Source organism: Pleurodeles waltl, chromosome 9 (genome assembly GCF_031143425.1).
Source record: "Pleurodeles waltl isolate 20211129_DDA chromosome 9, aPleWal1.hap1.20221129, whole genome shotgun sequence".
In the NCBI taxonomy this organism is placed as follows: Eukaryota; Metazoa; Chordata; class Amphibia; order Caudata; family Salamandridae; genus Pleurodeles; species Pleurodeles waltl.
In genome coordinates this window covers 332914304-332927572 of record NC_090448.1, presented here as the reverse complement: position 1 = coordinate 332927572, position 13269 = coordinate 332914304, and the positions used below count along the sequence as shown (strand labels likewise).

General features: G+C 40.6%; 1 protein-coding gene across 2 annotated transcripts in view; it reads right to left on the bottom strand.

Moving 5' to 3' along the window:
- The window catches only part of RNF123 (ring finger protein 123), a 1441353-nt gene that overhangs the window by 1396746 nt on the left and 31338 nt on the right, over nt 1-13269 (bottom strand). For both annotated transcript variants that reach the window (XM_069206868.1, XM_069206867.1), the window contains exon 2: nt 9566-9675. In XM_069206868.1, the coding sequence (XP_069062969.1) occupies nt 9566-9644 (79 nt within the window). In that variant the 5' untranslated portion in view covers nt 9645-9675. The remainder of the gene's footprint in view (nt 1-9565; nt 9676-13269) is intronic.

Sequence of the window (13269 nt, the reverse complement as noted above, 5' to 3'; positions counted from 1 at the left end):
CAAAAGTACAGGTTAGGGAAAGAACACTGGTGCTGGGGCCTGGTTAGCAGGCCTCAGCACACTTTCAATTCAAAACATAGCATCAGCAAAGGCAAAAAGTCAGGGGGTAACCATGCCAAGGAGGCATTTCCTTACAACCCCGCTTCAAGATTTAGCTGTATTTTACACGAACACTTCAATGACTAATGACATTGTCTACCAAGAGCCTCCACGTGCAGTGGATCAGAGTACACCGACTCCTGTGTTTGCAGATACTACCTCTGGCTATTTCATTGGCATTGATGATTTTTCTTCGGATTCATCCTCTACTGTGATTGACAATGTTTCAAACAGTAGTAATCTGAATCGATGGCCTAAAAATAACTATTTGATATAGCCATGGAACTACTTGTGGTTCTGTTTGACATTTATTGCATTATTTTTATGGATTGGTTTTGGGACTGTTTTCCTTTTACTTATGAATGGTCACTATATTCCTGATCGCTCGTCTGTGGAGCCCGTTGCTGAAGTTTTAACCCCACATCATTCTTCACATAAGGTCCGAAGAGATTTGTCCCCTGTAAATATTACAGCAATACCGATTACTGATGGGATTGTGCGGGACAAAGTTCCATTCGATATATACGGGCCTACAGAAATTATTCAAATACTGTACGTGTTCAAAATTTCAATGACTGATGTAATTACACCCGATGTTGTCTCTGATGATTGGGATGTCCAAACAGTTGATTCCATGCTAACTGAAATGAAGGACTATTCTGCTTTTGAAAGTGATGATGTATATGATTATACAATGAATTATGGGGAAATGTTCTGCTACAACAATTGGGGACATCACTACATACACCGTGCCACTAGATACAGGCTATTATTGAACTACACACAGTGGGAACATTGTTCTACACCACTGGTGGGAAGTCCAAAGTATTATAGCGATAAATTTACATACTTTTCTGGGCATGATACAAGAAAAGCGGAGTCGTATTATTTTAAATTACCTCCGGCACAAATTAGGAAAATGTTGCTAACTGATACAAAACTGATTTATTCAGATCCCTGAAAAGTTTAAAGATTGGCGACACTTCCTTAATATCACAGAGGAAAGGCTAGACGCAATGGTTTAGGCTGGTACCTATAATTCTTCACTTTCCAGTCCCGGCGGGTGATTAATATGGCCTACCGACACTAATGAGAGTTAAGCACGTTTTTTTAACTCTTCAGGGGGTTTTTCAATTAACAGGCCAGACCCTCGCTTCATATCGGGTCAACATACAGGTATAGTTACAACATACAGTGTGGGTAAGCTGTGCCAGCAATGGGTACAAACGAACACGTTAGCCGCAGTTAAGAAACACCTGAACACTCTTTCTGAAAATATAGACTTGCAGGATTTTCTGCTGGGTCCTAGGAAACAGCGCTCAAAAAGGTTTTTATATGCTATGTACTATGAAATTTGTAAACTTTCCCAGATTGAGGCTGCTGCGCGTCTAATTAGATAAAGAGAATTTAGAAAAAATAATTCGCTGTTGCTGACAATGGCATGAATACACTGTCTAACAGGATTTATTCACTATCGAATATAGTGTTGTCTGCTAGTGATATCACTCAGACAGATTTGTCTCGGTTATATCATGGGCAGACACAGCTACGTTCTCTCATGCAGCTAGGTTGGACATTAGACACTGAAATGTGGGCACATTCCATGAAAGTATATTAATGGGAGTGAATTCTTCACTGCTTTTAATTTTTCCAGGGAACAAGTGACAATGGCTAAAAGGGAGGCTAGTTTCACCCTGCGTCAAGTAGAGAAGTTAGCTAAGTTGCCCTTCATGGTAGCAGAGAGTCCTTCAACTATCTGGCTCTTACATGGCAGTATTAATTTACCGATTTCGACCTTTCGTTTCTCGAGCTGCCTGAAACATCTTGCAGTGGGAAGATATGAGCAACGAGGAGATAGCTTTATTGACTATAGATGTCTGAACGGCGAGAAGGAGGTCTTTCTTAGCGGAAGCGAATGTGAGACTGCTGTTCGTCATTCTATGATATGCAAGCAGGTGTCTCTTCACGGTCTTTGCAATGCAGGGGTCGCAAATTTGGCCTGTTTTCTGAAGGGTACTCCCGTCCTGGTATTTCATGTACTTTCCAATGGAAGTTATGTGGTACTGAACGATTAAAGTTGTTGCGGCATGCGACCCAGAATTGCCTACGCAGTCTCGGTCTCGTAGGTCGTTACGTGTTGTGGACATGTTTTGTTTCCCCCCCCACACGAGAGATAAAAGTATCTGACATATGGCCTCACATAGATACTATTAATGTGAACTATGACAAGCTGAGTAGGCTAAAGGCACTATTGTTTCAGAAACAGGTCACCTTGACATCCGCAAAAGAGACGTATGCTCTCCAGATTGCGAGATCAGCCGAGATACAATCCCTTTTAAATACCAATTTCCCCAAACACTTTGGAGAACTGGTATCCTGAATATTCAATGCTTAGAGCACCACTGAGATTGTTCATTTCTTTAAGGCTGTCGGGTCTGGTTTAGTATCCATCTTCCAAACTGTCTTCGGAGTCATCCCATCAGCCATCCATTCTCTCTTTTCAAGTGTGTTTGGTGGCTTTCCAATTATTTTGGCTTTGGTTGGCGGACTACTACTGCTATTTCTTCTGATTTGCAGTGGTTGTTTCTTTCCAGCAACACAGAGCAATGGAGCCGCTCCCACCAACTCCACTGTGCTGTGAGCGCATGGTTCGGATCTTCGGTGCACCCTTGCTGGTGGAACTGGAGCTTGACTGGTTGTTGTCATTTCGGCCCCTTCTCTGGTGCGTAAAACCAGTCTTCCGCTGCATATGGTGTCTCTTTGAACGTCTGCCTATGGTCTGTCTTGCTGTTGCACCGACATCTCCTGTGGACCACGAACTGTTGATGTCCCCGATGAGGGTTCATACACGGTCATGCCCCTTGAGACTGAGGTTGCTCCGCGAGGCCACCTATGAGCCTTCCGTTGTGAGATCTACCATGGATGAGGACACTGCAACGGATAACGATACACCAGGAAATACGTCTCACTTCTGCTCTGTGGATCCGTTTGTCCGCCAGACTTAACATCGGACGATGTTGACTCATTGAGGTCCTTGGTTGGTGACTTTGATGACATTCTTCAAGATCATGCGTATAACAAATAATTTGATGAATTGACTTGCCATTCCAGATTCCAAATTATGCATTTAGATTGACATTTGCTGTTGCACGCTGTACTTGTCATAGTTGACATTAACATCTCTGTATGTATTTTAACAGATTTGTTTTAACATATTTTTAACACATGCTAATGCTTTTTTAGCTTTTAGTTCAGAAGCAAGTTTTAGCATTTGGGTTCCTGTACCTTCGTCATACCTAGTTCTTTTTAATGGGATAACAGAAGTTAGCTTAGCCTCTGGCTTGTAGACTCGTTCCCCCGTCACCTAGTGACTTTTAACCTACTTAGCTTGCTCTGTCTTAGCCCATTTAATTATTTATTTCTTCTAAGATGGCTGCCTTGTTTATAGTTAGGCCACTTGTTATGGGTAACATTATCAGTGTCACCGCACCAAGGCGTCAAGATCAAGCACCAAAGACAAACAAACAGTAGGTGTTCACATTTAGGGATTTTCCCTCTCTATACTTTTGAGGGATTGTTGATATTAATTCCTGTCCCAAGCATGTCTGTTATCTATTGTTTAGGAAAAATACCTATGTCAGGGGACCTTGTAGATCTGTATAAATACATCACACTTTAGACAGATAATCAGAGGGATTCCGACCAGAGGGCATCGCCACCATCGCTGATACCGATGCTGCAGTCGTCTTGACGCTGACCCAGTCTTCGTGTCCCTGCGGAGTCTGAGATGGAGACCTCATTCCAAGGTAACGAGGGTTGGGCGCTCCTCTCATGGACATGGCATTGGCAGATTAGGTTTAACAAACCCAGCTCTCCTCTAGGTAGGAGGTTAGGCCTTTCACATTAGGATATTAGAGCATATTACATCTAATATATCATTTCTAGGTATTGCAAGATGGTGGGTGTCTTTGTAATAATGACTCTCATCTTCACAATTCTGTCTCTTGCATTATTCATTATCCTAATCATTGCAGCCCATGCAACTTATTGCAAATTGCAGTTATGTTAAATAAACACTATTGTAACTCTACTGCATCTGTGTCATTGCCTGTGTTTGTATGAGACATGATATATCTGTGAGAAAAGGGTAATCTCCGTTTAACCACGACACTCCCTGAGAAATCTTTTTTCTAGTCCATGCGTAACGGCTGCCATAAATCACCTTTTACTATTGTGTTTCTGGTGAGGTGCTGCTAGTGAGCCGGTAAGGTTGGGACAACAGTTGCGACTTGTTGTAGGAAAGACGTAGTCGCTTACAAGCAAAAGTACTGCCATCCCTAAACCAGCAGTCTTGCCCAGATCAAGAGTCCAAACCACGACACACCTTTGAGGTCTGGACCAGAATACACATCAGTTATACCTCAGAGCTATATCAACAGCATAAATCAATCTTCTTTTTTCAGACCTACATACCTCTATTGTGCAAACTGCTTTAGGTATCCTGTTCATATCTATTAAGAAGGCTAAACAACGGCATGCACCTTCATATGTCCCTTCCTGATAGATGATGAACTGCAGATTTCCACGCAAACAACATTGTTTCATATTCTCTGATAACAGTTATATTTCACCATAAACCAATTTACAGAAGAAAATTATATATGGACAAAGCAGTCCAATCTTCCTTAAGCCAGTTCAGGACCTTGAGCAAAACATTTTGAAAAACCCTACAACTGTGGAGCATGAAAACACAACAGAGTTTAACAGCCAAAGACAACCTTCAATTTATTTAGTTAAGAGTTGTATGTAGTTGCAAAAAACTACAATAGTAAGTTGAGCAAGTAGAATGGAATGCAAAGTTATCAACATTTTTGGTACAAAAAGTAGAATTTTCAAATATAGGACAATGTTCAGAATTTTACCACTTCTTCTAGCTAAACAAAGCACAACAAAGACAAACAGGTGAGTAAGAGGATGATACAATACACAGGCAAGGTCATAAATAGCTAAACACTACATATACACAATAACAGTAGTTAACCTGTTGTGCTTTCAAAAATCAAATATTACACAGAGAATTCGGTTCTATAGTGACATGACTATACTTTGGCAGGTTGTATTTTTTTATTTAAATTTTTTTATTTGTAGTTTTATACTTTTGACATTTGTAATATTTTCACATAGAAATCTATGTAATAAATATAAACATTTCTAAAACCTTTGAAATGTCCCACAGGACTTCACAGGTTTGAGTAGGTTACATAAGGTATACCACCATTTTGAAGGAAAGGTGTTTGTATGTTCTTTCTAATTTTGAGTAATGTCAAACGCACCTACTATCATAATATTGAAAGATTCACTTGCATTTCTAGAACTAGTTGTATCACACAACAACAGACCCAGCAGAAATCTAGCCCATTTGACTTGAATTGATACATATGCAATAAGTTAAATTTCATCCCAGACATTCTTCCAAAAGATATTATTAAGTTATAGGTGCTCAAAGATCATAATGTATACATGAATCAACTGTTTTTTTTTTTTTTTAAATGGCAATTATTTGTAGAGTCCAGACGTGCCTTAAATAAATGTGGAGGTGTTCATAATGATGGTTGTAGGAATCGGTATATTGAATGACCAGCAGAAAGCCAGAGTACGTAGTTGTAAATGACCACATCAATAGCTGTGCAGCAAATGTCACAAGGTGAGACAGAGATGTTAGACAAAAGCTTGGGTGAAAACGAAGGTTTTAAAATATTTCCTGAATGAAGACATAATTTTTGCATGATTTAGGCACTGCAAATTCTTATCCGGTGGATGAAAGATTATCTACTAGTATTGCTGTATGAGGACACAGACAAAAAGGTAAAGTTCAAAATCTGAAAAGTTAAACCCCAATACCTTTTGGATTTTAGTGGAATAAGAAATGATACTCATGTTTTGCATCATTTATCATAACATTTACCAGGAAAAGTAATCAGTAGCAATAACAAGTAAAGGAATATTAAGGGTGGAAGTGTCATTTTCGTTCTAAATAAGCGAGCCTGCGAAGCCAAAGTTAATGGTCACCAGGTTTCAAATTGTGATCTTACCTTACTAAATAATAAAAAGTCTCTCACAATTCTTGGACATTTTCTCTTTCCTTCTGCCAATACATATGCCCAAGAACTTTCTATAGGTTTTTTTGGGAGTGTGAAACTGAAGACTGAAATGTCACAGCGACAGTCTGTTCTGAACCAATATAGAATTTCAGTCTTATACACAATTTATATAATCAGAAACAGGTATATAATTTTAATTAAGCATTACTATACTAACCGGTTGTTACAATACTAGTAGTATATAACCTGCATAGAAATACATTTTTATTTTAAATTTCCAATTTTTGCAATATTGACATCAGTACAGTTTCTTGGGACTCGTGCAAGAGCATGCTGGTTGTAGCATAATTTTTACCTTTTCACAGAAAACTAGTCTCAGTCTTTACAGTGCAATGGGTTCTTAAAACCCCTGCAACACTTAAGGCCTCTTCGTAAAAAAGTTGCTAAGAGCCTGCCTCATCGATATTTATGAAGAAGGAATCGGAAAACAATTAACAGTAAAAGTATTGAATGTTGGGATGGAGGCATGCATGGGGTGACAACTAACCATCCTAGCATTCTCAGTGTGGCTGCATTGCACCCCTTAAGCCATTAAATGGACATGAGTAAAAAATAGAGAATTGTGAATGTGTTATTGAATCTTTCTGAATTACTAAAAGGTGCACCATTAGGGCTTTAGCACCTAAAACAGTAAATTATAACACCTTCCAAATTGCAACAAAGGTGTCACTAATATTGGATTGGTAGTTCCTAATAGGTAGCAACTTGGGAAAAGGAACTGGCAGGTCTAAGATTGTTCAAATAAATACCTCGTTATACATTTGATGTAGTGGAAAAGAGGGTGTACAAATACATGCTGCAACAATCAACTTTGAAACAGTATTCACAACAAAAAGTTTCATGAATAGAGCATTACATTACTTTGAGAAAAGGTAAGGGAGTACTGAATTATACAGTGGAAAATGTTATAAAATATCCAGTAGGAAGTATGTTTTGCAATGCACCTGTAGTTTTTGGATGAAAAAGTAATTCATTATTTTAGCCATGGTTGAATACTGAAGGACCTGTAGCACAATGGGTTCCTAGGTCCAGATTACTATGTTTTAGGAGAGATGATTACCACTAAATGCCTCGGGGGTGATGAAATAGTTGCATGGATGAAGAAGGCTTGGTCAATGTTCTGTAGGGAGGGTGGCTAGGTTTATCTTACTACCTGGGGAGGGAACCAAATGAAGGAGGAATAAGGGCACACCTTGAAAGCAATTGACAGGGTGACATTAATGGAGACAGCAGCTAAATGGAAAAGAGTGCAGCTTAGAGCATGTACACTAATAAAGCCACTTGAGTATTATGAGGCTAGTGTGGATGTTACTGATGAGGAAGTCATTTCTTTAAAAGAGCATCTCAGAGTTATGGATCAGATATGGATTAAATATGTGATCTTAGGATGGCCACCCAGAGCAAAAGATACCAGACTTTGGACCTCATTACGAGTACAGCAGTCTATGGACTGCCATACCGACAGTGATGGTCGGACCGTAGCAACCTTGGCGGTCCGACCTCCACATTACGATGCTGGCAGTCGGACCACCAGCATGCAGCCACCACTGCCAGGATCAGAGATCCCGGGGGTTGGCGTTGGTGAAAGTCATGGTCAGCCATGGCAGTGCAGAGTTTGGCACCACTGTGCTTATCACGACTTTCCTTTCTGCCAGCCTTTTCATGGTGCTGTCACCGCCATGAAAATGCTGGTGAAAAGGCAGAGATCGGGCTACAGAGGGAATCTTGCACTGCCCATGGCATGGACAGTACATTCCCCCCCATAAGTACCTTTGGATGCTTTGCGCATTCCAAGGGTGCTAGGGGCACTGTCTGTGCGACAACATTGGTCTCAGCCTCCAAGGGAGCCAAGGCCAATGCCCTTGCACTGCTTCCACCAGCCAGCTCGGTGGAAACATCATAATACGGCATTGGGGAGGCCACTGGCTTGGTGGCCGCCTCCCCATCGTTGTTTTGGCTTTCCGACGTTCTGACCACCAAGTTTGTAAATCAGGCCCTTAGTCCTTTCTCTCCCAACAAGATATCAGCAATGTTGACCTGATTTCGGCTCAACAAGGATCATACAACTCCTGTATGGTTTGCTTAGTGTCACAATGTGTCCTACTAGGGAATGCATTACTGTACAGAACTTTGAGATGATGTCGGAAGTGAGGCCATCCCACTGTATTTGGTGAGAAAGGAAACATGTAGCCCAGTAAGGTAATTAAGGAGCGCATAACTCCACTGTGCATTTAGGCCACAAACAATAAGAAAATTGTTAATTCTGCATGAACTACTTCCAGTACATCATACCATGGTGTCATCTGGTTAATGATTTTTATTTTTTATTTTTATTAAGGGGGACTTCCTGTGGCAACTTCCTTGTTTAACCTTGTTATGGCCTAGAAGGGCCTTGGTTTATAACCAGGCACATTTCCAGCCTCTCATTTCATAACCCTTTCTGAAGCCATCGTCCTACCCATTTTAATCATCCTAACCTACATGCCTTAGGACAGATTTATGCTGGAAGCAGAGTACACCCTTGGTAACACCTATTTCTGTGGATTACTTGACCACCACTATCAAATGGACCACAGGCCTACACAATGTGGTGAACTCCACTCCTAATGCACTGTACTCATTTATTCAGTAGATGCTTTACAGAGCTTCCACGAATTGGACCTCAGTCTCTCTTCAGTAGGCCACCAAATGTGGTTTCAACATTGAGTCCGAACACTCCTGTAAGTAGCATCCACATAAACTACTGCATCTACTCTTACACTCTCTGCAACAGTTCACATTGAGAATGTACAGAAATCCTTCAAGTCTCCAAAACTTACAAACCTTACCCACTCCATCAATATAAGCCAAATTACAACAAATGCACTTTTCGACCAAGCACCCCAAAAGGGTCCTTAGAGATTTAGAGCAAATCTAAGTGCTCGGCTCCCTTTCAGGTTATGAAGCACTATGCAAATGATATTACAATTGCAATTTCAGCATGTGTAGAGCAGAAACTCAAATATAAAACTGGAGTGTCCAAAACTTTAAATGTTTAATAGGAGTAGGTCCAGCAGTGGATGTCTATTGTGTGGAGATATACCGACCGGAGGTAGCGAGTGTGATAACACTCAAAATATACACAAATGTAACTGTTAATTTAAATATACCCCTTCGAGGCTCAATAGTTGTCATCTGTCATGCTGAAATCATCAAAGTTAAAAAATATAACCCAAATATAATCCGACTAAGAAAAATGTGACTAAAAGAGCATTAATCTACACCCACATTCAATATTCTCTCCGATATCAACGTCCAAATTATACCTGTAATTTTGGGCTTGTCCAGATCAGAAGTTACTCTGTAGTTCCTACGGGAATATGTAGCGCCTGTACCTCTTGACATCTTTCTTCAGCTATACCAACAGTTGGAAAAGCTGCAGATGAAGTAAAAAGAAAAATGCAGATGTAAATATTAAAATTCTAAGCTACATAAAACCTTGTTTAGATAGCATTAAAAAGGAAACTGCAAAAGTATTACAATTGTGGACTTTCCACTTTTAATTCCGTTGTAGTAAATGCAATGGCTCCTTGAAAAAACAGAAGGCAACTTTATCAGTTTTATAAATGAGGAACAAAAGAAAGCTTGTCAAAGTGAGACAAATACATGTGGCTCGCATTTCATGAAGGCAGTGTCTGTAAAAGTGCTAATGCAATTTATCTGCATGTAAGTAAATCATACACAAGACGTGCTCCATCTTTCACACCTTTTACCACCCATTACATGCCTTGGGGGCAAGATATCAGCACCTAAAGGCCAACTTGCAATTTCAACACTCTCATAACCAGGCACTAACCATCGGTGCTGGTGGGTACCTGTCCACTAATGCACTTATGTACCACATCAGGGCTAATTAAATGAAGCGCATTAAAAAAGCAACTATATACAATATAGTGCAATTCAGGGCTTGTTAGTGGATAAAACTATTAGCTACTTCCAAATTTCAAGATGGAAGCAAGGTAAACAATTTTAGGTTTAACTAGTACATAAAAGAAGATTGTCTAATCATTTACCCTTGCAGATGGTATATTTATGTGGCAGATGGAGTATATATGTGCTCAAGCATTGAAAGGGATTGCACAAAGGTTGACTGATCATCCAACTTTCAGTTGCTCATTTCTGCATTTGATTGCTAAACTGGTAACTAAGAGATGAAATGTTTGGTCAGACAGAATTAACATGTTTGCAAGTTTGCCAATCAAAAACATTATGAAGTAATACTATAATTAAAAAAAGGTGCTGCATTATGCCACATAATTTAGACAACCCTGTCAGATAATTTGGTGCTCCTATGCACAATTCTTGTGACCTTGGTGATACCAATGTGAGATTTCACAAAGAGCGCGCCTACACTCAAACTTGCAGGGGCTACGGTGTGCTTCTTGAGATAAGTAGATCTGTAGCTTCGGGAAATTACTTTTATACTGGCAGTGGCCCAACAGATCCCCTATTAAATTTTTTTGGGCATATGCCCTAACAAAGGTATGCTGTGGTATTAGGTATGTGGCAAGGTGAAGTAATACTGTGTCTTTTTTGTCTCTTTCAGTGTCTTTGGAGAACCTGCAGTTCCAGGGAAGAAGATAAGGTACTTTTTCTTTACTGTTGCACACGCAGACACCCACTGACCGTTTTAGAACAACAAATCTGCCTTCTAACATAGAACAGTGTTTTTACGAGGATGGTTTTAGCCAGTAGCAGAGATGGCCTTTCGCTCGATGACTGTTGCCCAGGCCCTAACTCGGGTTATGGGGAACAGCACTGTGGCAGGATCAGAGGAAGAGGAAAATGGAGCAGAATCTGGAAGCGATTTTTCAGTCGGCGGAGTTATATTCAACGACTCATCTTCCAGCGATTCTGAGGGACACAATGCCAGTTGTGCTGTCTCTTCGCAAGCACAGTTTGTGTAGCTTGCAGTGGGCGACCATGGCAGGCTAAACATCCTTGAGAGCAGGCAAGTGCTGCAGCAAACACAGATGGAGTGCTCTTGGTAGCTCCCCCTCCGCCCCCCAATTTAGCTCGGTCCCAAATTCAGACTTTCACTGGTGACACTGGATGTAAAGTTAATACAGCCATTTTTTTCCCAACAGACTGTTTATCCAACTTATCCAGATGGCAACATACCATGTGTATGTTGTTTAACAACAGATAATCACAGGAAGACTGTCTTTCCTTGACTTTCAGTTGCCAGTCAATGAAAGTCTTACTGCTACAGAAGCAGCAGGCTCCACTTCATATGCTCTAGAGGACATGTCAAGACTGAATGATCGACATTTTATTGATCGCATTCCATAAACAGCTAAAATAAAACTAGACCATGTTGTCATTGTAGTCTGCTTTAAGCAGGGAAAGATGTAGGATAGTCAAGTTTATTGTTCCCAGTGCCCATCTCGGCCAGCTTCGTGTTTTCCTACTTGCTTTAAGTTGTGCCATACAAAAGATAAGTATTGGGAAATTACCTAGCGGCAGGTGGAGCTGCCGTTAGGTAAACCTTTCAATGGCTGTGCATGGATAGCTACCTTCCATGAGCCAGTACTTCACTAGGCAAGCAGTCATAGAATTTTAGTTCCTCTACTTGAGGAAGTCATGGACTTCCTTATGGCCTGCTCAACACTTTTATCTGCCATCAGGGTATGGTAGGTGTTTTGTTCAGCGATTGACAAGTGCATTACAGTCCCCAAAATGCACATAATGGTGGACAGAACATATGCCACGTTGTCACTGAGTATGCTGTGTGGCAAACTTTTAAAGGCTTGACTAGGTTTTGAAGTTCTTTAGGGGACTTATACATACACACAACACAAGGACCATCCTGATTGTCCATGAGAATCAAAAGGAAGTCTAATTAGTCAAACAAACAGCTTGTGGGACTTATTCACCAACATTTCATCTTGCTTTGAAAGTGTGCAAACTCAATTAGTAATTTGTATCATAACCAATGTTATTGAAGAAGTGTACAGGACACAATATCCTGTATGATGATTATTTTCACTTAAAAAAAAAAAAAAAAAAGATATATATATATATATATATATATATTGAGTGTTTATAGCATGTTTAGCATACAAATATTACAACAACTATTGCCATATATGCCTTTACAAGTCTCAGTTGTCTTATGTCACATACGTTGATACACATTTGTATAGAGAGTTTGTCTTATTGCAGTGTGCTGACCCTCACTACCCACTAGGGTTTCTCAGGAAATGATAATAAATAGGGTGTAATCGGGCTCCAAATTTATTTTGGTCTCGATGTCAGGGGCAGCTCTTCAGCATATGTCTCCAGTTGGTCTCTGCAGTATGCCATGTCACATACCCACTCCCTGGTCGTTGGGATTGTCTTTTCCTCAGCTCACGGGCACCTTCCTTATTGCCAACAGTAGGGGGCGACAGCCACCAGTTTGCGATTGATTAGCTGCAAAGGTTTTGTAAGGCCAAAGAGACACATCTGGGGTTGCACGCCACCTGCTCCAATACTACGTCTGTGAGCATGTTTGTTTCCTGTTCCCAGTATTGTCTGATCAACCCACATTCCCAGGCTAAGTGGACGATTACATGTGTGCAATGCGGGATCACATAGAGTGCCCTGCATTACACACATATTGCGTCTCCTCCAACACCATATCTAAATAACCTGCGGGGTGTATAGCACATTTGTTGCAAGTATTTAAAGTGGATAATGTGTAAGTTACAATTTGACTTGAGCATTCCCGTCAGCACACAGCAGAAGTTCCAAACTGCCATACTAATGGTGGTTCAAGTACAGTGATCCATCTATCTAAAAGTGTGTTTAGGGCTACTAGTTTGTCTCACTGCCATGTGTTGTGGAGTTTAGTAACAAGATTCTTACAAGCAGTACTAGTGAGCAGGACTTGAAGCAATCCTAGCGTTCGAGGCTCGGCCAGGAACTGAGGTTATAGTTTGCGTAGTACAGCCTTGAGGCGGTAGTATGCAAAAGTCAGGAGTGGGAT